This window comes from Spea bombifrons, chromosome 6 (genome assembly GCF_027358695.1).
Source record: "Spea bombifrons isolate aSpeBom1 chromosome 6, aSpeBom1.2.pri, whole genome shotgun sequence".
NCBI lineage: Eukaryota > Metazoa > Chordata > Amphibia > Anura > Pelobatidae > Spea > Spea bombifrons.
The window spans coordinates 15328918-15355130 of NC_071092.1; the positions used below are offsets into that span (position 1 = coordinate 15328918).

The 26213-nt window shown below is 38.6% G+C and overlaps 1 protein-coding gene across 3 annotated transcripts; it reads right to left on the reverse strand.

Annotated features, from left to right (window-relative positions):
• Positions 1–483: 483 nt before the first annotated feature.
• Positions 484–25781, reverse strand: SCYL3 (SCY1 like pseudokinase 3). Of its 3 annotated transcripts, none has more exons than XM_053469407.1 (13): positions 25652–25781; positions 25143–25345; positions 23630–23815; positions 23010–23123; positions 19063–19165; positions 14186–14291; positions 13887–13964; positions 13642–13781; positions 12792–12979; positions 11927–12098; positions 5203–5391; positions 1646–2325; positions 484–980 (listed from the first exon to the last, which is right to left on the reverse strand). In XM_053469407.1, exons 2-13 carry the CDS (start codon positions 25305–25307, stop codon positions 918–920), a joined length of 2184 nt encoding a protein of 727 aa, XP_053325382.1. In that variant the 5' UTR covers positions 25308–25345; positions 25652–25781; the 3' UTR covers positions 484–917. The 3 variants fall into 3 exon arrangements, with proteins under 3 accessions (XP_053325382.1, XP_053325381.1, XP_053325383.1); XM_053469406.1 differs by having other exon boundaries at positions 25143–25311; positions 25652–25764; XM_053469408.1 differs by having other exon boundaries at positions 25637–25747.
• Between the last annotated feature and the right edge of the window lie 432 nt (positions 25782–26213).

The following is a 26213-nucleotide window of genomic DNA, read 5'->3' on the forward strand; positions in this document are numbered from 1 at the left end:
GGAGCTTTGTGCTGTCTAAGCACTGATATCTGTAGTGTAAATAGGCCAGTTTTTTTATAAGGTCTCAAATCCCACCTACCAGCTAATTGAGCCGAGGCCCACCAGGGAGCCCGATTACACAATATCGCAAAATGTCCTCTAAAGCCACAAAACGGATATTGCCCCTTGGAACGTAAAGCTTGGGGAACGTATGGTCCCTTAAGATGTTGCAGAATTACAATACCTATGATACTGGGGGCTTGTACTTGGAGGCTCATGGCCATAACGACATTAGCATTCACCATTAATGCCTTTAAAATCCGCATTTCTGTCCAACGATAAACTCTCCAAAGTTTAAAGCAAAGCCACTAGAGGCTTTTGCCTTTACTAGAAATTGAATTGTTTATTAACAAGATGATTTTCTTCCTATTTCACCCAGATGATGTTTGTTTTCGCTAAAAGGGCACAACATTCATGTGTACGTAAATATATATAAAAATTCACTTTTTTTTTCTTTAATCCTGACAGATATTTTATTTACTATAGATTAGCATAAAATTGTTACACTTAAATACTTTAAAAGGAAACCATGAGGTGATATGAGGCTGTCAGGGACTGTACACTATAGCAAACTTTTTCATACTTCAAATATAAATCAACCACACAACAAAAAACAAACATTTCCTTAATATAGTTTCAATGAAACTACAGTTCTGATTACAAATGAAACAAGTCATGAGAGATTACCAGTTCCAAACCAAAAAGCACCATAAGTATAGAATCACAATTACTGACGAAAATGTTAATTTATTTCTTCATCCGCTGTGTCAATTTATGTAAGCACAGGTCCTTCTAAAATGTCTACTAATAATGTCACTGAGTATATACTCTTGGCCTATACAACAAGTAGTATAACATCTTTGCCATCAAAAGGTTAATCAGTTATAGGAATCTTCTTCCCAGCTAAAGTCATTTTCTTCACCCCAGCCTTCTGCATCCATCTGCCAAGTAAATAAGATAGAAGAGAGAAGTACTGGTTGTTAAGACATTCTATGAACTAACATTTTTACAAACATAGCGTTTGATGTTAAATGGGTAACAGAATACAGTAATAAAAATGAAATGCAACTCACACACTAGAAGTACTGTAAATCCCAGATTATTTTAACCCATCTAGGACAGAGGATGTAATATTATGTCTCTGCAAAACCATCCTTATTTTGCGTTAAGAACGGTAAAATGTTGGATTTCTGTACAGCTTCAACTATGTATTTTCCGCGTGTAATCTTTGAAACCTAAAACAAAAGTGTCTGTTTCCCCATAAAATGTAACTTAATACTTAAAATTGGCCCTAAAATTCCAGTGGAATATAATCCCCCTTCTAAAGCTCCCAATGGGAACTTTATAAACAGGGATTATATTCATTTTATATTTCACAGGAATTTTAGAGACAATTTTAAGTACTTATTAAAAGTTACATTTTATGGGGACACGTACACACTTTTTAAATTAATCCATAAAGTGTCTTTTTAGCCAACCCTCTTTTTGCACTGGAATCTTTGAAACCTGTTGGTGTACAATAAATATGGGAAAAAATAAATAGTTTAGGTAAAATGGTTACTTGAAGTGTATCTCACAGAGCTATTCACACAATTATATCACTTACATCAGCAGTATGGTCAGCAGCAGCAAACTTGGATGAAAATCCATTCTTAGAACTATTTGTATCCGATATATTGTGAACTTCATTACCAATTTCTTTATATTGTTCTACAAGGTTCCCGGTTTCAAAATTAGATACATTAAAAAGAACAGAAGATGATTTTATTTCTGGAGTCATGTCAGCAAACCAGTCCAGTTCAGGGTCTCTGGCTTTCTTTGTGACCTTTATTGTGAATTCTTCTCCCAAATCAAATCCTGAACCAAATTTCTTCTCTGCAGGATTTTCCTGTGACGATTTCTGAAATTTTAACACGGTTTTGTTGGTTTCTTTAATTGGTTTCAGAGTGCTGGTTATCCAGCTGCCTACAGTAGAAAAACTGCTGAGATCAGAGTTGGGCTTTTTTTTATCAGTGCCCAGATGGGCAAAGTTTGAACTTTTTGTGGCAGCATTTCCTGAAAGTTCATTTGGTGATCCAAAGTCATCCCATAGCTCGTTATCTGGGTCATTGAAAACCAAGGTGTTTGCTGTATTCTCATGTAAATTTTCTTTCACCTCAGCATTACCAATCTCTGGCTCATTCCAATCTGGCCACTCTTCAGATGATTTATTTACACTGCTAGTACTAAGAGCGTTCTGACAAATAGTTACTTGGTTTATTGAGGTTGCATGTGACAAGTGATCATCTGATAAATAAAAAAAAGGAATATGTTTAATATACACAGAGATTGTTTTTTCTACAAACAGATTTATATAAAAAAAGGCTATAGAATGTGCTTGGTAACAGACAACAAATTTTTTTTTTTGGTCAAATCTCCGTTTATTGAAGATGCATAACATCCACAAACAGCAGATATAAAACATAGAAGCACATTATGCATAGCGTGATACAAATCAAAAGAATAACAAATACATTTGATCCAGGAAGTCACAATAACAATGGAAACAGCGACGACAGAATAGCCGGATCACCTAAATACGACATACCAGGGCCCGCAAAAACGATACGAAAAGTAGTGTCAATACACAACCTCAAGGCGAATACGGCCAGGCAAGACTTACATCAACGGAGAGGTAACCAAAGTAATATAAACAAAGAAAACAAGGAAAACATAGCGCACACTGTCTCGAGGGAACTCAAATAAAGGCACTCACGAAAGTAGACACAAAACAGTCATCGTATACACATCCAGTTATAGTGGGACGGCATGACGGAGGTACAGGTCTAGTGGGAGGCCAACATGCCTCGTGTAGACCAATGAAAGGGAGTGCAGACAAGGAAGATCAATAGTAAATATCGAGGAGGCGGGAGGAGGACAAGAAAGCCACCCAGAGGAGCCAGGTCACATCATGTGTAAATTCCTTGCCCTGGGAAATAGCCACCAAACCCTCCATTTGATAAATAAAGTTAACCCTGGCCAACCAAGCGTCGATGGGAGGGGTACCCCGAGTCTTCCAATAACGGGGAATGACCGGCTTAGCAGCCTGTGTTAGGTGGATGCGCAAAGACCCTTTATAAGTGTTAACTGGGGAGTCCGTGTGACGCAGGAGGAGGGCGGCCGGAGAGGCCACAAAGTCAGGATCAGCGACTTCCTTTATCACCCATACCACCGCGGACCAAAAGGGTCGGATATCTCTGCAGTCCCACCACAGATGAAGGTAAGAGCCACTAGAGACACCACACCTCCAACACAGGGGGGATACAAGGGGGAGAAAGTGGTGCAACTCCGAGGGGACCTTATACCAACGCGTCAAAAACTTGTAGGAACATTCCTGTACCCTACTAGAGATACTGCCCCTATGAGTGAACAGTATCATCTTATCCCAATCCTCCTCGGAAAAAGGGATCCCTAGATCCCTTTCCCAAAGACACAAAAAGAACGGCTTAGTGTCACAATGCACATCTAATAGCTGGGAATAGAGGTGGGAGAGCAAGTGAGCTTGTTCCTTATCTAGAATACAAAGCTTTTCTAAGTTGCTTAACTCCCTTGTGACCTGAGGATCAGGGAGTAAAGTAGAGACATAATGCTTAATTTGGTGGTGGACAAAGAGCTGCCTAAAGGACGGGGGAGCCTGTCTCGTAAGGTCACGAATCGGACGAAAGGCAGTGCCCTTCAGAAGCTGATGGACCCTAATAGGTCCAGAAGACAACTGAGGGAACAAGTCACGTAAGCCACCTCGGGTAGAGGAGTCCAGCGCAGGATTGTGCGTAAGGGGCAACAGAGGACCTGGGACAGAGGTCAAGAGTCGACGAGAGGCTACACGTTTCAGAACGCCTAAAGTGGCAGGGATCGTAGGGTGCGTAGAAGGCACGCGCTTCGCACAGCGATCCGGCAGCCACGGGGCCACTGCAATAGGGTGAGGTAAGAGAGTCCTCTAGGGGGATCCAAAGTTTGGGCGCAGCAATGGACCACTCCACCAGGCGCCGGAGATGAGAAGCCATCCAATACCATTCGATATTGGGGACCCCCATGCCACCTCTGTGCTTGGGCCTGGACAGGTGGGATAGGGCAAGCCTGGGATTCCGATCAGCCCATATGTAGTTCCGGAAAATCTTATGACACTTCCGAAAATACGCCTTAGGGAGAAAAATAGGTAAGCACTGTATGACGTACAGGAATCTAGGGAGAACGTTCATCTTCAGGACCCCTATGCATCCAAACCAAGAAATGTGGGGGACGGACCATTTGCGAAGATCCGCAAGCGCAGAAGAAAGTAAGGAGTCAAAATTCAGGGACTGGAGCAGGGAAAGATCTGAGGGGATCCACAACCCCAGGTATTTAATTGCGGAATCCGCCCATCTAAAAGGGGAAAGAGTGGATAATATTCGTTTTAGTCAGAGCAGGGACATTGAGTCCCAGAATTTCTGACTTTTGCTAATTGATTTTGTAATTGGAAAGGTCCGCGAAAACGCCCAGTTCCCTAACTAAGTGTGAGAGGGAAACGAACAGACAACAAAAATTGACTTTTAAAATATGGTGGATTACTTGACTATTTTGTCAGTTAAACACAAAATTCTCATGGGATAACATGACAAACCATTGAACAAATTCCACACGGCTACATTTGAAACAAAAACATTAAAACTAAAATCCCATATAATATAAATTAACTACAGAGATCTTTGTAACGTAATATGATTCCGTTTACTACATGTTGAAATTGTTGGTTAATTTTTTTCCCCCGCAAAATTTATATCTTGTATAGCCGATGATCTTGCTACTGCAGTGAGGATTGCTCATTTCAGCGCTCAAACAGAATATAAATTCTAGTAACATCTGCATCATAAGCCATTTTAAAACAAAATTGGTGGACAACAGAAAAATAATTTGGCTTCATCAAAAAGCCAAAAGTTACTCATAAAATTTATTGGTGCTTTTAATATAATTGTTCACGTTTTTACCATTAAAAAAGCAAAGTATTGTGGAAAATATGTTTTTCTTTTGACTAAATACAGTAAGGTTTAGCATTGAATATATTTTTTTTCATATCAGTGTTGAATATGATGATCGGGGAGATACACAAATACTTTTAGTAAGGCGGAAGGAAAACAAAACACTTACTTGTATAAAGATCACCCCTTGATATTTCCTTGAAAGTTTTTTTTATATCCAAATCATTTCCTAACAAAGTGTTCTGACTGGCTTGGTCACTTCCTGATAAAGTACGATTGGCAAGAACTGTTGGCAAACTGGTCTTTGTATCATGGTTCAGAAGCATCTGTTGGTTATTGGCAAAATGCACTGGAGAATCTGTTGTGAATACATGCTTTGGTTACTCAAGTAAACTGACAGGTTTGACAGGTTATGGTTCGGGTTAGTGCTAATTATAAAGCACAGTTCTCAAAGTAACAAAAAACTATTACCAACATGATTTTGAATAAACCAATATATAAATGAGCAATCTAATTAGAAACCAAAAACATATTACACTTAATGGTTGGTAACAAGAAAAGCGTTAAGAAATAAAAAAAAAAAACTTAGATTTTACACTACATATGTCAATTCCATTAAGGCTGCAACTCTTATTTCTATTTGACCTTGGAGTAAAACAAGTATCTGATGATTTGTTTATTAAACATTCCTCAAAATTACAGGTTTGTCAATTATTATAACAGTTTAAACAGGAACTAAAAGTTAAAACAGAAGATCTGCAGTGAACTTGGTTTTTGGACTGCGGCAGAAAAATATTTTTGGAACGTTAAGGCTAAAAGGGAATTTTTAAAACTTGTTGCAAACAAAAAATGCTAATAGGCTATATCAACCAACTGTAAGCACTGAATTTATCAATCAGGAAGGTAGGTAAAATTCTATTGAATATTCTTGAATTCGCTTGTTAATATACTCATACTATAATAAACTTACAATATTTAAAGCACACAGACCGACATATCAATAATCAACTCTCAGAACGTTTTCTTGTTTTGAGTCATCTCTAACCAAAACTTTTTTCTATGCTATTCTAATGCAGATTGAGAATTAACATTGCCCAGATCAGTAACATTATGAGCAAATCTATGTCTGGAAAACTGTGGGCTGTAAAAGAATATTAAGAAATCAGGGTTTCCAGAGATTATTAGGCAATACTTTTGGTACGGCCACAGACATACATGAAGGACCCACACTTTCCACTCAAAATATGCATATTTACATATTTTAATAAACACATTCAAAGATATGCTAAGAAAATAACATGCAAAATCTCATGTTATTGTTCCAAATCTAAAAGTTGTGTATGACATACAAAAGAAATCCAACACTATTTCACAAATATTTTAAAGATGTAAAACACAGAAGACTGGAGAGAAGAGTGGTCCTTGGGAAAACTATTACGTAGATGAGCAGAATAAAATGCAAGAATGGATTTTTTTCTAGTCTGGAATACAAAAAGCAACATTCCTCCTCCAATCTGAGACATGTCCAAGAGAAAGGGAATAAAAAAGATGAAAAGAAAGGTATGGCATCCTTTATAAAAAAAAAAGTATGGGGTGTAGCAGGACAAATTTGTATTCTACTTTTTGTTCTCAACTGAAAACACCAGGAAGCTGATTTTGCAAACTTAATATAGGTGATGAATATTATCTTGGTAATAGGGGCATAGGCTGCGATGTAGGATGTTCTGTTCGTCCATAACTGATGCGTGATGTTGCCATTTACAATGCAAAGTTTTTCATTTTTCTGACATTTATATCCAGTCAGGAGGAGAATGCACAGGTGTATAAGGTAAACCTTGAAAGAGAAATCCAAGATTCATTTTAGTGGCGTCCAAGAATGATGCTGCCATTATGAAAATCTTAACAACATGATCTATAATTTAAAGGCACTAGAGAACAAGATGTAGTCAGCTGAGGTAAAAGCAGCTCATCTACTAGGAAGACAGACACACATACCACAATGCTATTTGTGTCAATAATGATGAGTCTTTAATAAAAGCATCAACTAAAAACTAATAAGCCACTTCCTACTAGAAATATTTATGTAATCACATGCACAGTAAAATACCAACATATTTTGGGGTCATAGACTGCAATTTAATAATGCTTTATCCTTTTGGAAGCCCAGTTTGCAAGGATAGAATCACCTTTAAAAGAGTAATTTCCCATTTTTGAAGCATGTATCAGTACAACTATTGGTTTGGTTCAGTAATGCCTGTAACAGCTAATGCATTTGGTAAGTAGCCGTTTTAATACATCTTTAGCACAACTGAACAAACTGGCTATATGATGACTAGAAGTAATGGCATAATATATCCATACCTCAACAGCATTGTTCAACAGAACAGCCAACGTAGTAATATGCTGAATAAAACTAACTTATAATTAGAAAGGGTTTTTATAGAGTCATGAGAAAAAGAAAGTGCATTCTTTTTGAATTATATGGTTTTACATATCAGGACATAATAAACAATCATCTTTTCCTTAGCAGGTCTAAAAATTAGGTAAATACAACCTTAAACTTTGTAATTATTTATTCAACAAAAATAAAGCCAAAACGGAGAAGCCATGTGTGAAAAACAAAGTACTCTTAATGATCCGAATAGCTTGTAGAACCTGAAGTAATCGTTTTCTGTATGACCTTATCAATTTCTCACATCGTTGGGTTTACTTTTTTCCCACACAACTGTACTGTCAGAAAAAAAATCTGTTAAATGTACATTATACAAATTACCTTGGAATGGAGCACAATCGAAATCCACTAAAAATGGTTTAAGACTGACATGTTTTATCTACTCGGTAAAAGTATTTCAGGGAACAAAGTAACTTTACTTAATCAGCTCTTCTGGTTTATCACTGGGGTCTATCCTCACATTCAACAATGCCGTTTCTTAAGCTCTTATCCCCTTCAGTCCTATGGATGTACGGGTAGGTCCATAAAACGCAAGAAACCCTTATTGACGTACTGGTACATCCTGACCTTCTTGCATGGGAGATCAGGCTGTTTGACAGCCTGAGCTCCCCTCTGTCAGCAAAAGCCAGCATCGCTGGCTTTCTGCTTCGCGATCGCCTGTAACAGCTGCGGACGTGAACGTCGGAAAACCGTTACAGGTTTAAATGCCAATCGGGCATTCCCTACAGGGTCACTGCTGACGCCACCTGGAAAGTCATCAGATGACAGGATATCCCCTACAGGGTCCGTCTAGACCCTGCTGGGATATCCGATCGCTGAGATGAGGCACTGATCACAGACACTGTGATCTAATAATAAAAAAATAAATTAAAAAAAATCACTAAAATACAATAATAAAAAACAATAAAGTGAGCTAAGTGATGTCATTGTGACATCACCAGTATTAACAACATGTTTAAGAGGTCCCTAAGAGGACCTCTAACCATACTGCACTGATAAAATAATTTAGAAAATCCTATTGCCCTAACACAACATCTAAAAGGTATAACCACCCTGCCCCATTCACAACCCCCAAACCCGTTAAGCCATAAGTATGAAAAATACTACCCTTTAGGGTACTATATGTAAGGGATGGATATGGCCCTCTAGAAAGAGAAAGAAAAAAAAAAAAACTTGAGGTACCAAAAACTCCAGGGACTGAAGGGGTTAAGTTAGACTATAAATGAGCAAAGCATCTACAATAAATAATTAGGACAAAAGTCATCCATTACGTAGACAGGTAGCCAAGATATCAAAGTAAAGGGAGTTTGAGCAAAGGTTAAATGACAGATCTGAAGTAATATTGTTGTTTTCCAAGTCCTAATCAGCCACTAACCATCCCCTGAGACGGCACTGACGAAACACTTCAATCTCCCCTGCTTCCTAAAGTACTGAATATTGCTAAGCGACAAACTGTACAGGTTCAACATTTCCCACTTGGGAAACATTAACTAGTAATATCATATGAGTTTGGAAGCACTGTGGTATCACCAAACAGGCAGACTGCAGCGTTAGCCATAACAGTCTATTCCGTAAGATGCATTATTCACCTGTCAAAAATGCATAATTGTGACAGATTGTATAGGTGTAAAGTTGTGCATAACCACTGTCAATATCAGGTTAAAACAGGCCATCAGGTATACATAGTGTTAATCTACCATTCAAGGGAAAGGTGGGCTCAAGAGGAAGCCCTGAAAACATTTTGGTGTTGTTGGTAAGAACAACATGTTGGCATACAACTTAGACCAGCTGAATACTTGTTATAGCCAGTGATTGAGCAGGTGATTAGTAAACTCTCCAAATAGGACCAAGGCTTCCAAATAGTGTCCCACAAGCAAAGACAAACACTAACCCGTGTCTGAAACCTGTATTCATGGAATAAATATGGCTCACAGCCTAAAGAACAGCCAATGTGTTTGCTATTAATCCAGTAAAGTAGTAAGTGGCATCAAATCTCACATTCATATATCACACTTAAAAATAAAACATCTATCATTCACCTGTTCTTAGCAGAATATAGGGGTGTAGCTAGAAGCCACAGGGCCATGGTGTGAAAATTACCCCGGGGCCCCCGACTTCACAACTTGCCTGTATCTTCTTTGCCCCTTGCAACATACCGCATTTCCTCAAATACAAGACAAGGGTTTGAAAAATACCCCTCTTATAATCAATGTCATCTTATAATCAGACCTCAAATAGAGGTCTGACTATGAGACTAAGATCCAGATCCCCGCAGCTCTGCAAGGGACCTCGATCCTCCTGTCTGGTAACCTCAGCTGCTGACGGCACTTACACCAGGCATCTACCACCAAGCGCCGGTGAAAGTGCGGGCAGCAGCGGAGGTTGTCTACGCTCATCACACATACCTTCCCCGGGCTGCCAGAAAGGAGAATTCCCTGCAGGGAATCTCTGAGATTTCTTAAAATTAATTTGAATTTTTTTTTACTTGACTCTAAGGGGTTATTTTTTTGTTATATTTAGTTAGGGATTTTTTGGGGTTAGTGGGGAACTTGTTGGATAGGGCTAGGATTAGTTTTGGAGTTTATTAGCGGTAAAACAACATTTTCGTGTTTTGGCTGGTTGAGATACCAGAGGGGATTGCAGCTATTGTGATTAAGGGCGCAGTGCACACATCCAAATTTTCACAAAATATATATTTTTGATGTTACCCTCCCACCCCATTTACACTACCTATAATCTATATACCTATAAAATACATATATGAATATGGTTTGAAAAGAAAGCCCTACTTGTGCTGAAAAAATAAAAACATATATAAATTGAGTGAGTACGGTTACAAGAACATGAAAACTGCTCTGGTTCTGTAGTATTTTATAACCCTGGTCCTTAAGAGTTAAAAGTTCTGTATGTAGATCAACTTCAATTAAAAATACCATAGAAATACAATCATTAGCATGTGGAGGCTATTTTTGTCATGTACGCATTAGCTTTGACAGACATTAGCGTAAGAAGGGCTTTACTTTTCTCTAGAACACTGAAAATAGTAATATGATAAAGTTGTTGAACTTTGATATTGAGACTTTTGTTAACAAGAGTATTATATCTAATTTGCGCACTCACTGGTCATGTATCCGTACACACAGTTAAGTCTATAAATATTTGGACTGTGACACAATTTCTGTTCAGTACGCTACTACACTGGATTTGAAATGAAGCAATGAAGATGACATTGAAGTTTGGACTTCCAGCTTGTATTTAAGGTTATTTACATGCAAATTTGGATGAATAGTTTAGAAAATAGTTTTAAAGCCCAGACTAGACTTTTCCACAAAACAGACATGCCTGCCCACTTCTGGAACAATATTCTTTGGACAGACGAAACTGAAGTCAATATATACCAGAATGATGGAGGAGAAGAGTATAGAGAAGGGAAAGAACAACTCTTGTGTCTGAAGCATACCATCTGTGAAAGTTGGTGGAGGCAGTATCATGGGAGTGTTTCAGCTCAATGGAAACACAAATTACAATGTTATCTACTGAGATTAGGTACAATAAATTAACTGAAAGAAAGATCCCTGTAAAGCTGTTGATGCTTTGTTGACCGCTACATTATAATTCTTACAAAGAGGACTGCACAACTGATATACCTTGACATAACCTGCTTATATCCGCACATCACACATTTTACTGAAGTATACAACCAATGAAGGAATCTCAACCGTTTAGGTGATACTAACAAAGCCTAAAAAAAAAAATGCTTTTCTGCCAAAGCTCCTGTAAACACAAACAACCCAAGGTTAATATGAGTATTGATTTCAGAACTTACTTCAAAATAAAAAAAAAAATATATATATATATATATATATATATATATATATATATATATATATATATATATATATATATATATATATATATATATAGAAGTTTTAACCCATCCAGCTGTTTGGTATGTTGTATTCCAGCAGCGCTGTGGAAAACTGGAACTGAAAAATAAGATGTGACCAACACCAAGAGGTAGCTAAAATTGAACAACTATTTTTTTTTCTGTAAATGTTGTAATTTTCTGTCTGAGTTGATGCAACATCAACTACAGTGACTAAACATGTCTTTTACCTTGAGACATAAACAGCGTTCCCCAGTGAACATACAAGAAGATAAACATCCCAGGGGATGAAAGAGCCTCCCGCATGCATGTTTACTAAAAACTCTCCTGTTGTGCAGGTATAAAGACTATTTTGGCAGATACTTAAACTTGTTTTGAAGGAGCCAGATGAAATGTTAAGGATCCAAGTAACTCATATTTCTTATTGAGCAGAAAGAAAGGTAATTTGTGTCTCGATATATTCAAGTAAAGTAAACTAAATGTTACAGAAAGTATAAAATAAAGGATACCCATCATTTTTACATTAACACACAACTTCTACTTCAATCGGATTACCTTCTGGAGTAGTATCAGTAGTTTTTGTAAATCCTGGTGTCGTACTTTTAAATATTTTAACCCTTCCTCCTCCAACTACCACCTCTGGTCCAAGCAGACACACTAAAGCAGCAAGGCCACGGAGGGTGACTGCTACCAACATATCACTGGTATCTCTCAAGCCCAGGAGGACCTAAGTGGTAATAACAAACAATCATCATTCTGAACAGCAGTTAAATGGGATCAGCATTATACAATAATGAGTTTCACATTTACCAGCAAACATACTGTGCATTAACAAAACAAAACAAAAAAATCAGACCAGAGTAACACCTAAGAGGTCTACAACCTATTACTGGAAGTTTTACTTTGTAGCCATGTTATTAATGTGGATTAATAAAAGGTAATAAAATTATAAAATAGTGTGAAGCCAATGTTTATTTTATCGGTCATCCATTCTCCCAGACACACAGTACAACCACCATGTTTCGGTAGACAATTTATGACGTATCAATTTAAATCAATAGAAATATCTATTTTCCCATATTAAAGGAGATATGCTAACCTAATGATCTACTTACGTCACTAAAATAACTCTGGCTTTGTTGAAACAAGTTTTTCTATTGTTTCAAAAACAAGATGTATCTAATTAAAGGGAGTGCTTGGGTGAGGATGGTTTGATATTTTGCTAAGGTGATGTTGAGATTTTAAAAGTGAACAGTTGGTTCCTTTCAAGATGCAGGTTATGTGTATTGGTAGGATAGACTGACTCTCTGAATGGGTGGGTGTTTAGCAAGCATTTAAAAAAGTAGGGGAGAGTATGACAGATCAGAGGATGGAATTCTAAAGCATTTTATTACAATATTTCCAACCCATGTCATCCGACCTGTGGAAGAATGATGTCCTTCAACTCCTTCAAAGTGAACAATTCCCCATAGGCATCTATGTGAGTCAAAAGCACTACACGAACATGTTCCTCATGGACTTCAAACATTTTCATCAGTACTGGGATAACTTTGGCCTGGAAAAGTGCTGGGGAAAGCAGGCAGTCTTCTCGGTTTCTTCCCATAATGTCTGAACACCACAACACAAAGAAACCAGATTAGTAGAGAATGCAGTTCTGTAAAAAAGATAAAAATAAATAAAGTGCACCCTCTGAATTCTATGGTTTTACATATCAGGACTTAATCAGTTCTTTAGGAGGTCTAAAAATTACACATGATATTTTATATCGTGTCATGTTATATTCAACAGAAATAAGGCCAAAATGGAGAAGCCATGTGTGAAAAACCAAGTACATCTTTACTGCTTCCAAAGGAGAGTGTGGGCCAAAAATCCTCCACTAAGATGTGAGAGACTGATAACTTACTTTTTGACATGTGGCTTACTTTTTGAATAAATCATAATACGGTACAATATGTTATGTGTTGTTCAACATTAGGTTGTATTTACCTAATTTTTAGACATGTGAAGGAATAAATGATTATTACATCATGATATGTAAAACCATAGAATTCAAAGAGGGTGTACTTTTTTTGCCCCCACTCGGCTGTATGTATAGCATTTATTTAAAAAAAAGTTTTGTGTTTTGAAATGCTTTGATTTATCCTCAGTATCACATTTACATTTTTTGTCAGATAACCATTCAGCTAAAATTATCAGCAACTCTTGGTGTGTAAGTTAGAATTTTAAGTGTGCTACTGCAGCTAGAGCATGGCTATAAATCACAAAATTACCTCTTTTAGGTCTGAGAAGATAAGGCAGAAAACTTTTTACTGCCATGGGCTCAGCAAACACAAGTTGATTAAGTAGAAGAGGCACTAGTCGTGAGGAAATTAGATCTTCTGGCAAATGTGATACTCTATCTAGAAGAAATCTTAAAAACAAAACAAAAAAAGATAATCCTCAATTTGATTTGACAACCTTTATCATTAACCACTTCAAAAGGGAGATGGTGAGAAATAATGAGCTATGCGCTTACTTGAAGAATTCATTCTTCTCTTCCTCGGTTTTCACAGTTAAGCTTTCCAAGAAGTTAACAACTTCCAAGAAATCATTCCTATTAAAAGGGAAGATATTTACAATATTTGAACATCAATGTCTAACCCACTAGTAGATTTGAATAAACTGTCTAATGTCAATAGACTTAAAACAATTTTGATCATTTTTATCTTTTAATAAATGGCATACAAAATAAATATACAAAATTACAGATAATCAACATCCCTGTGAAAGAGAAATCACCTCTGACATGTTTTTTTAAATAAAATTTGTACTTACCTAAAGTAGGTATGGGAAAGTAAAGCGGACAGCGCTGGTCTGAGCTCTGGTTCTGGATTCAGAAGTGAATTTTTTACTGTATTCTTAAAGCTAGAAACCACCTCACCTAGAAATGGCAAAAACTAGGTTATACTCTAAATTTATACGGCTGCATTGTCAATATTACATAGTCAACAAAAGTCATACTTGCTTGGCTAGGGGGCAGGGTGTTTAACCACGATTCCCCTTTTCAGCATCTAGTGAACTCACAAATAATTTTAGTCAGGAGTAGGGCCTTCTTTTACGAATCATAAAAATAAAAAACCTAATTATGTGAAAATAGATTTAAAAAAAACAAAAAAACAAAAAACAAACCAACAACCCTATTCTAAAATAGAAAGGGGGGAAAAAAATAGACATGTCTTCTGTACTGTAGGTGCACTGTTCCCAGTTTGGGCCAAAGGGGGTTGAATGGGTTAATGCACACACACAATTAATATATTTTAGGGATGAGTCACTGGGTTCATATTCATTTGCAAAACATTTCATACAAGAAAAACATAAATAAGGGCCAAATAAAAATCTGTTTTCCCCAAAAGATTAACAAACCTGCTTTGATGTGGAAAACACCTCATCTTACTAAGATCTGTATCTCAAACACAGAAAGGGAAGCACACCCTAAAAATGCATATTCATTTATATTTTGATGTGCTAATGAAATCAATGCACACCCAATACATACTATTTAAAAGCACCTAAGGTATAAATATGGCCATATATTGCTTAGCCAGTCACCTGTGTGGTATGTTAGGTGCTTAAATCAGGAAGCTTGGTCAAATCCTGCAAATATGCACACGGGTGCTTCATTAATTGTGTCAGTCAAGAGAGGCCTTTAAAAATTGCATGAGAAAATTTAGACTCGACAAAATTAGGGTACATTGACATAGTGGCTGGCTAAACAATATGGCCATTTAGTGTGACAGAATCAAATGTTTAGGCAGATATGTGTTTTTATATAGTTTTTGCTGCGTGTGTGTATAATTTTTGTACTGTACAGCTTGCAAACTGATCTATACACCAACAGTTAACCAAGCCATCACTGGAGCCAACTAGTACCAATTATACCACTTGTCAGGAGGGGCAGGCCAAACACATCTCTTGGACAGAAAATAGCTGGGGCGGGGGCATATGGCAGAATCCCCTCATGCATTTCCAAGAGAAACCAAGCCTATGGTTTCTGGCAACTGAAACAATGCTAGCTACTGGTGGTGCCATGTGTCACACTCCTCAAAGTGACAGTTGATTTGGGCAGTTGGTTAAAGTAGTTGGTAAAAAGGCAGTTGGCTGTAACAGTGAGAGAAACTAGTTGTGCAGAAGGTAAGCAGACTCAGCAACCTGAAGATCCTACAACGCTGACATTACATATAAATGTAAGTGCAAAATCACCGTCAGGAAAAAAAAGATGGTAACTAACCGAAAAAAGGTTAATCAGTGAATCTACATTATAAGAACAGTACATCTACCATACATACCGAGCACATTTTCTAAGAATACACTACCAGCCTAAGTAAATATTTCATGTAGATGAAGTGATACATCCAGTGCCCTCAACTAATATTGGCAGCCTTGGTAAATATGAGCAAAGAATGCTGTGAAAAATTGTCTATAGTTTAACACTGATCTTTTCTTACAAAATACACAAGCGCTCGGCTATCACAGGTATGAAAACTATTGCAAATGACACAAAAATAAAAAAAAACAATTGTGAAATACTGTATTGGCCCGATTATAGGCCGCACCCTTATAGTTTGGTGCAATTTTAAAGAACAAATACACATTAGTGCAGGGCTTGACAAATTTGTTGTGAATCTAGGCGCCAGGTAAAAAAGTTAGGAGCCAGGATTTTTTAATGGATCAGGAGTGATCTGATCATCAGCCCACTTACTAAACTCACAGCGTTTGACCTGGAAGCACCCTGGACTTCCAGGTCAAGTGCTGTTTTTGTTTTTTTTTATTATTTTTATCTTTCGATGCTGATGTTCCATTGGAGCACAGCATTGACTGATATTTAGTCCCCACAAGCTTGTGGGGACAAATGTTAACCCCTGCAATGCCACGAATGTGTCATACACTATTGCGGCATTGAAGGGGTTAACGCTGCACTGTCGCTCTCAGGGAGCGATCAGGCAGCAGGGGGGTGTTGGGGCTGGTCTCCACACTCATGTGGAGACCGAAGAAGCCTCTCCCCTGTCCCTGAAGCTGCCTCTGGAAGCTGGGACCAGCCATTGCAGGGGGGGGGGGAGTCTCTGATGACTGCTGTAGGCTTCCATGCCTACAGGAATCATCAAAGGGCTTGTGGGGGCTCGTTTTTGCTGTTGCTGCTCCGCCTAGGCTTCCAGGCAGACCACCAGCAGCAGAGCCCCGTACAAAAAGCGGCATTGAAGGGGTTAACGCTGCACTGTCGCTCTCATGGAGCAATCAGGCAGCAGGGGGGTGTTGTGTCAGGTCAATCAACACACAACCCCCTTCCCTGAAGCTGCCTGGGGCAGCTGAAAACCCGATTGCTGGTTTTGCAGCAACCGCGTTTTCAGCCTACAGACTCACTCCGTGGGAGTGATCTCAGGCTCGGGGGCGGGCTCTGAGTGGCTGTGCTGTCTGCCCAGATTTGGGGAGGACGGAGTGACATATGTGGGGGTATTAAGCATATCGGGGGCACAGTGGCATATTAGGGGATATAAGGCATATAGGGTATATAAGGCATATTTTTTTGAGGGGGCGGAGTGGCATATCTGGGGGTATGTGGCATATGTGGCAGACAGTGTGGCAAGCCTGGGCTCAAATGTGCCTAACTGGGGAGGCAGGTTGGGAAATGTAACGGGTTCACCAAGAGAGCTGTAGTAACTCCCAGAGATCACCCACACGTATCCTCCTGTGGTCCCCGGAATCACTTCCAGCACCAGCCAGCATGCGCACCTTGGAACCCTGCTATGTGTACCCAATAAGTAGACACACAACTACCTTGAATTGAGTACAGCAGGAATGAACCGTTTATTGTTGTAAAACATAGACCGATATAGCCACAGAACTTCATTAACATAAATTAACATTGATAAACAGGTAGACAACCCAACCTTTAATCCCCTTTAGCTACTGAATATCCCCCTGGTAGCCATCCTGTTAATGGGATTAGTTTAACAATGGAGTTCCTGCCTGTTTGGCAGCCAGGCTGGAGCCATCTCTGAGTACCTTGGGCCCCTGTATGACAGGTCATTCTGTCACAGGAAATAAAAACAAGAAATGCATTTTTATCAAAGTTTTTTTTATTCTGCTGTTTGTTTTTAACATCCTGTTTGTTAATTAAATTATTTTAAATAAATGTACATTTTTCATTTATTTTTTTATTCGATTAACTGAAAAAATAATCGGCCAACTAATCGATTATGAAAATAATCGTAAGCTGCAGCCTTACGGCTGCCCGTTTAAAAGAAGTTAGGAAGTAATCGAAGGTAAACTTAAATGGTGTTGCTAAAATGCCTCGATATCCAGAGAGCGGTCACAAGCATTACAGCATTATGCAAGATGGCAAACAAGTTCTCAAGTTAGTCTCTGCATTCAACCAAGGAAGTCAATGGAGCCAAGCTTACTAATCACAATGTAATTTGATTTGATGTAAGTATGATTTGATGGAGTAAATCAAATTGGCTGGGTTCACAGTTGGTCGAGATTCCAAAAAATGCACACCTTCCAAATGTGGTCATTTGGCCCCCAGACAACCCAAAAAACCCATGTATGGGTGGTATCCTATACTCAGGAGATGTTACTGAACACACATTGGGGTATTTGGCTGCAGTATTGGGAGCAGTAAATTCATATCTGAAATACAATCTGTGTGAAGAAGAATAAATGCTACCCAAACCCTTGACAATTGCTATTAGGAGAATTTCATGGAAAGGGTGAAAATATCAGCATTTAAAATACCCTATGGTGTCTAGTTTTTAAACATATATGAAGCGGACCAATTACATTTATCCTCATGAAACCAAAGACATCCCAAATAGGACATGGTGGCAGAATTTTCAAAATATCAAAATTCCAAGTTGAAAAACCGAATTGTGCATGTCCCTAATAAGGCCTATTACCCCATAATCAACCTGACAAACCCATGCATGGATATGTTGCTGGACATAAACTGGGGTGTTTGGCAGTGACACATACCAGAGTAAAAACAAAAACAAATTACCGCCACAAAGTTTGACAAAGCCTGGTAGTAGAATAAGTGCATGGAAAGTGTAAAAATACCAGCATTTGAAATACCCCTAGAGTGTCTAGTTTTTATATATGTTTTGATGGGGTAAATTGAACTGACTGTCTTCAAAGATGTCCCAAATAGGACACTGGGACAGTATGTCCAGATTTGAAAAAATGGTTTTGATATAACAATATGATTTTCTTTTGCAGTTTATGGGGCAATAAGTAACAAAAATTGGGTATTTCTAAACACAGGACAAATAGAATCTATTTAGCACTTTCATTAGCTTTTGTAGTCAGTACTTTTTCTCTCAATTCTTCACCATATTTTTAAATTTTCTTTAAGTAAATTATATGATCAAAATAACAGTATCTAAACAAAGCCATTCTTGTCCTGAAAAACAATATATAAGTTGTGTGGGTACAGTAAATGAGAAAGAAGAAAATTACAGCTAAACATGAGCACCACAGAAATGTTATAACAGCCATCTTCACGAAGGATACAAAAAACAGCTCTGTCCTTGAAGGGTTAATTCACATTAGATTTGTACATTTTGTTATTCTAGGCAAAAATGACCTGATTCACCATACAGGTGTAAGACACAATGCAAATAACTTTGCTAAATAAGGAACGTAGCATTGTAGCTTACTTTGATCTTTTATGAGTGCCAGGAGACTTTCAACCAGCCGTCCAAACGAGAATGCATCCCGGGCATGACTGAGAGATACTGGAACAATTCCAAATTCTGCAGACTGTAAAAACGACAAAAAAGGTAACCAAGATAATTTTACTGTCTTCTATGTACAGTATGTACACACAGTTGGCATACCGCTCCATTATAAGACGATCCCCCAAAATCTGAATATTAATTTAGGAAAAAAAGAAAAAGCCTGAATATAAGACGACCCTATAGGAAAAATGTTTTACTAGTAAATATTAATTCATGTGAACTATTTTTCTTTTTTTTTTTTTTTTAATAAAAGCTATGATTGAGAAAAATATTTTTTTGTTTTTATTTTCCAACCTGCCCCCCAGTTATGCACATCTGTCCCCAGGCTTGCCACTGTGCCCCAGAAATGCCTTATACCCCCTATATGCCACTGTGCCCCATGATATGCCTTTTAACCCTCTAAATGCCACTGTGCAGACAACCCCCGCTGCTAACGGCACCTCCTTCTGGCTGCAGCGGAAGTTGCCTCCGCGAAGCGCGTCGACGTCTACCCGCTGCCCCGACTACACACCAGGGAGTCATAAACACCAGCAGTGGAGGTTACCAGACAGGAGGATCCAGGTCCCCTGCAGCGCTGCGGGGGATCTGGATCTTAGTCTCGTAGTCAGACATTTGAGGTCTGATTATAAGACGACCCCGATTATAAGACAAGGGGATTTTTCAGATCATTTACTCTGTTGACAAAATCTTGTCTTAAGACAAAATCTTAAGACAAAATCTTAAGACAAAATCTTAAGACAAAATCTTAAGACAAAATCTTAAGACAAAATCTTGTCTTATAATTGAGCAAATACGGTAATGCTTGCTTGAGAAGCAATTACCACACAAAGATATTTTTTATGTAATAGTTATCTGATTTTTTTTCCAGGCTGATTTTGAAAAATATGGTCTTCAATATAACTTTATAAAAGCAAACACTTAGTTGCACACCATGGTTTTCTTTTTAGCATTACCCAGTTCTTTAGCACTCCTTGTTCCTCCTTAAAACTGGAGGCAATAACTATTCATTTCAGAATCTACATCTCCACAGTCACACCATTTTATTCCATAGAGAAGAGCTGGGACTTGCATTAATGCATGCATTAAGGTATTTACAAGAAGAATAACAAAATAATCCAAGCGGTTATGTTTTATGGAGCGCTTCTTTTTAATTAAGGAATAGTAAAAAATTACCTAATGTAATCTTTAGCTTTATACCCATCTTGTGAATACTTAAATTCCTTTGCTGTATTAACTGTAATTTGCTTAACCCCTTTAATCATATTGGCTGAACAAGGTAAAAGTATATCAATTTAACTCAATACATACAGCATTACACATGATCCATACAGATACACAAGGAAAGGAAAATTAGACAATGATGAGATTCACTAATTAAGTAAGCAACAGAATCTCAAGAGACTTCTTTCATTTAATGTCTACTTGTACAACTATCTTGAGATATGCAAATCATTAGCAGGTCTGCACAGGGATTCATTACACAACAGAGCAACAAACTACAGAAATTATACAAATAATACCATTCTACATTAAAGGGACAGTTTAAAAAGTGCAAATGGTGGTAGGAATGTCTCTTAAATAAAAGAGCCAAACAAAATATTACTACTCTATACAAAGAGTAATGGGGCATGTTTTATAAGAATATTGGTATACCGGAAAATATTTTATTTGAAATAAATATACCATGCAAAAAGATGGATGTTGAAAAGTTGAAACAGTATTGGCACATTAGTTTTAGTCACCTGAATATAAACTACCTCAATAGAGAATGAAGTGTGATGAGTATAAATGTCTTGAGTCCAAAATAAGCCTGTTTTGAGATTATTTCAAAAGCATGTCTCTTAACACAGGTTTTTCTTCAGAGTTTCGCAGGTAATAATAAAAAAAAAAACAAAAAAAAAAAAACAGACCATTCCACTCAAATGGCACAAATCTGAGGTACTGAGAACAACTTGCAAGAAGCTGGGTTATACAGGATACTCTTACCTCCCATCTTTAAAATGCATATACAGTACCTCACAAACATGAGTGCACCCCCTCACATTTTTGTAAATATTTTATTATATATTTTCATATTTCTACTACAAAAATTAGTGAGTGTACAGCCTGTATAACAGTGAAAATTTGCTATCCCCTTAAAATAACTCAACACAAAGCCATTAATGTCTAAACTTTGACAACAAAAGAGTACACCACTAAGTGGAAATGTCCAAATTGAGCCCAATTAGCCATTTCCCCTGTCTGGTGTCATGTGACTCATTAGTGTTAGAAGGACTCAGGTGTGAATGGGGAGCAGGCGTTTTAAAGTTGGTGTTATCGCTCTTACACACTCGCATACTGGTCAATGGAAGTTCAACACGGCACCTCATGGCAAAGAACTCTCTGAGGATCTGAAAAAAAGAATCGTTGCTCTAAATAAAGATGGCCTAGGCTATAAGAAGATTGCCACAACCCAGAAACTGAGCTGCAGCACGGTGGGCAAGACCATACAGAGGTTTCACAGGACAGGTTCCACTCAGAACAGGCCCCACCAACAAAGAAGTTGAGTGCATGTGCTCAGCGTGGTATCCAGAGGTTGTCTTTGGGAAATAGACGTATAAGGGCTGCCAGCATTGCTGCAGAGTTTGAACGGGTCAGCCTGCCAGTGCTCAGGCCATACACCGCACACTGCATCAAATTGGTCTGCATTGCTGTCATCACAGAAGGAAGCCTCTTCTAAAGATAATGCACAAGAAAGCCTGCAAGCAGTTTGTTGAACTCAAGCAGACTAAGATAATGGATTACTGGAACCATGTCCTGTGATCCGATGAAACCAAGATAAACGTATTTGGTTCAGATGGTGTCAAGCGTGTGTGGGGGCAGCCAGGTGAGGAGTACAAAGACAAGCGTGTCTTGCCTACAGTCAAGCATGGTGGTGGGAGTGTCATTGTCTTGGCCTGCATGAGTGCTGCCGGCACTGGGGAGCTACAGTTCATTGAGGGAACCATGAATGCCAACATGTACCGTGACATACTGAAGCAGTGCATGATCCCCTCCCTTCTGAGACTGGGCTGCAGGGCAGTATTCCAACATGATAACAAGCCCAAACACACCTCCAAGATGACCACTGCCTTGCTAAAGAAGCTGAGGGTAAAGGTGATGGACTGGCCAAGCACGTCTCCAGACCTAAGCCCTATTGAACATCTGTGGGGCATCCTCAAACGGAAAGGTGGGGGAGCGCAAGGTCTCTAACATCCACCAGCTCCGTGATGTTGTCATGGAGGAGGACTCCAGTGGCAACCTATGAGGCTCCGGTGAACTCCATGCCCAAGAGGGTTAGGGCAGTGCAGGAAAATAATGGTGGCCACACAAAATATCGACACTCTGGGCCCAATTTGGACATTTCCACTTAGGGGTGTACTCATTTTTGTTGCCAAGGTTTAGACATTAATGGCTGTGTGTGGAGTTTTTTGAGGGGACAGCAAATGTACACTTTTATACGGGCTGTACACTCACTACTTTACATTGTAGCAGAGTGCCATTTCTTCAGTGTTGTCACATGAAAAGATAAAATATTTACAAAAATGTGAGGGGGTGTACTCACTTTTGTGACATACCGTACATGTTATAAACCAGCACTTATTATACCTTGTACATCTATCCCTTAAACGTTTAAACGCAGTCCAACTGATATTCTCCCAACTTCGTATACCTAAAATACGTCCAACAAATGTCAAACAGAACCAAATCTCATGTCAATTTTGAGCATTACTATTTCATTCAAGTGGTGCAGAATGTAGACAAAATGGGATATAAAATGCTGACTAGATAACTCCAAAGTCTAAACCTACTTTTCCTGTCTTTTTTTATCTATAGGATGAACTCACCTCTGGAGCCACCTCAGTCAGCTTGCAGACCATTTCCATACCACCCAGTTTCCAGTGGCCATCTTCACTAACAAACACAGATGACAAGCACACATTGTTATGAGAAACCTTGCCCTGCAAAGAGAATTAACATTGATTACCCATAAGAAGAGAACACCAAATCGGACACTAAAGAAAGAGGAGGGAAAAATGGGCACAAGTGAGACACATTGATCCTCATAAATAAATAACTGCAGTTGGAGCGGAAGAAAAACTGGTATGCAAAAGCTGCGGCAGTTTAAACTTTCACTCTTGATATTTAACAAACACAGCACATGTATGGAAACAGCTCCCTTTGATGCCAATGGATGCTTTTTCCTTTTATCAATTGGCTACTGTAAGCAGCCCCAGTAAGTGGTCGAGAACATTTGGTTCATCCAAAGTACATCTATTCGTATACAATTGATGCACTTAAACCTACAGCACTATTTGCCGGGTTAACAAGGATAAAATCACTTTTCATACTTTGAACTACAATAGTTTTTTTTGTTGTTGTTTTTTTTTTTTAATATATATATATAACCCTGATCATCATAACACAATAGCAGGAAATGGTACAACGCATAAACGCGGACACCTACTCTGTCATGTAAGAAGACCAATGCTTGCAAGATATCAAAAATACCAGCACAGATTTCATCAGCAGATAGTTTCTGGATTAGCATCTCTAAAGGCTGGACACGCTCAGTGACCAGGTAGATACCATCTTCCTCTACAGTACAGGACAGGAAACGTAGCAGACATGGGTGGCGTAGAGTTTTCAGATGCTGAATAGGGGGAATACAGAGCATAAATAAGAAAATCTGAATGAAGATAAAGACTGCACTTAATATTAAGAGCAAAACATCTGCATCTCGTATTATGATTTTGAAAACACAATTGCATATAAAAAAGCCTTTCTCTGAGAAAAAGAGCTGGAAGCAGCATTTATAGTTCCGAAAGATGAGAGAATTTAACAATGGCAGTTGCGTTAAATCGTAAGTGGCTGCTAATATTGGATGCAACACCATAGTCCTACACAAGATCTGGCACTAGTTAAAGGTTTCCAAAGTGAAAGTTACAGTAATTTACTATTTGTCACCAGTTAAAATTTGATCACTGGCAACGCCAAGAACATGGGAAGCACCATTGTGTAAATGAACAACCCCAATAACCTGAAATACCGATTAAGTAATCCTTAGAAGACTTTAAAGTTGGTCAGTTAATGAAGTAAAACATTTATACATAATGTGTATTGTAAATTGGTATAGTACAAGTATATCTAATCTAAACTTCCATATTAAAGGGACACTCCATTGCACCCATGCACACCAGGGTCCCAGTTGGCCCTATGGGTGTTTGCCAACCCAGTGCTAGAGCATGTTATGTTCAATGGGACAACGGGTGGTGGGGAAAGGGGCACATGCATATGGAGGACTTTACAGAACCCCCCATGTATTTGCAAGGAGCACATCACAGACATTTTTTAATTTCATTAGTTGGCGATGTAGCCAGACACTTTTTTAAATGTTAAAGCTGGGCAAGCAAAATGCCTGGCATGGCTCATTTGGTCAAGGGTGGGCTGCGAAACCTTTTAGTGGACCAGTAAGAATGAAAGGAACAAACCATTAAGCTTTCAAGATCTTGGAGGTACCCACAATACTGCATCTTAATGCATCCCTTTGTTTTGGGCAAGAGCACAGTCCTTTCAACTGCCCTTTATAAAAGAATACTAACTTCGATTTTAAGATTCACCACAATTATATTTAACATGTGAAAAAGACAAAAGCTTTTCTGATTTTGCATTTGCCAGTCCGGTCTATCACACAGTATCCACAACTGACCAGCAACACACCTGCGCAAAGCACCTGACCTAAACCCACTTAAGTAAATTTTACAACTAAGTTTAGCATAAATTGACCAGATTCTTTTAAAATCCAAGGGCATTGTAAGTAATAAGCAAGGTAGTGTAAATTGTACTTCTGAAATTTAACTTACCGTCAGATTTGCAAGGGGATCAGGGTATATTTCCAGGGACAGTTAGTTTATGGGGACAGAATTCTCAATCTGGGGGCTGTTCCCTAATATTCAAATTGGGATATGCTTTCACTCTACCTTAGCAGCCTTGTCGACCTTGTCCTGGTTTTCCGGTTGATAAACAAAAACTGAAGCTGGACGTCCATCAGCTAGTAGTGCTGGGTAGATTGTAAGCCCCGACGGTTGAGTCCAAGGTGGATCCTGGAGCGTAAATCCTCGAAGGGAACTGCTCTCCGAGCCCATAATCCTGCAGCCGTACGCAGGAATGCCTACCTTAAACCCTGCCAGTGGAATTAACAATCACCTTTCCTTAAATAATCGAGTGTACCACAAAAAATTGTAGGAGGCTGTATAATAACAACCTGTCTCAGGCTGAGGGCAAATATAACGACATCCCCTTCGCAAATTCAAGACAGAGCACAGACATTATTTATATATATTTATATATACAGAGAAAATACCACAATATGCTTTACATGCTTCGGCCCGGGATATAAAATCAACTAGATCTCTTAAGTTATGGCTGATTCCCCTGATGTACTGTAGGGCACCAAAATGGACCAGCTGGGCACCTGTACAACAGTTACCGCAATATCCAGTTGTCAGTCAACAAGAACCGAGGCATCAGTTCCGTGGTCCCTCGTTCCACCCCCTCCCTCGATGCGCACCTTAGCAACCACCCCGGCTCCTGTGACTCAACTCGTCCCCACCTTCTTGTAACCCGGAAAAGACCTGTTTACCAGTCCACACGTCCTGAGTTAACATAACCACGCCCCTTACCGCTTGTTACAGCGCTGATTGGCTAAAGCCTTACCGTCTTGCTGACGAAAACATAATTCAAAACACTAGAGACACCATCCATGACCAGTATTTTTTCGTCTCTAGTACCGTTGGTACGTACTTGGGTGTTTGGGAGCTGATTTACCAACATTTGCGCTGTCGGTATTTTCTTTTGGATGCTCTGTGTCCAGGGCTTGACAACGTTTTTCTCGACTGGACTCTAGGGAAACCTAGAAGTAATTGCACGTTTTGTGTATCAGTACTAAATGGCATGATTAAACAACTTTGTGAATGCAGTTTACTTACGTTTTGTATTGTTAGTAAAATGTTCACAAGGATGTTCTGATAAGTTTTTTTTTTGTAGGGAGC

Excerpts from the sequence above, each read along its gene's own strand:
- SCYL3 (XM_053469406.1), bottom strand. The coding sequence starts at position 25,689 with ATGCCTCGGTTCTTGTTGACTGACAACTGGATATTGCG. Across the intron at positions 13,965-14,185 it reads CTTTCCCATACCTACTTTAG|GAATGATTTCTTGGAAGTTG; the intron begins GTAAGTACAAAT and ends CCCTTTTAATAG. Across the intron at positions 5,392-11,926 it reads TACTGATACTACTCCAGAAG|ATTCTCCAGTGCATTTTGCC; the intron begins GTAATCCGATTG and ends TATTCACAACAG.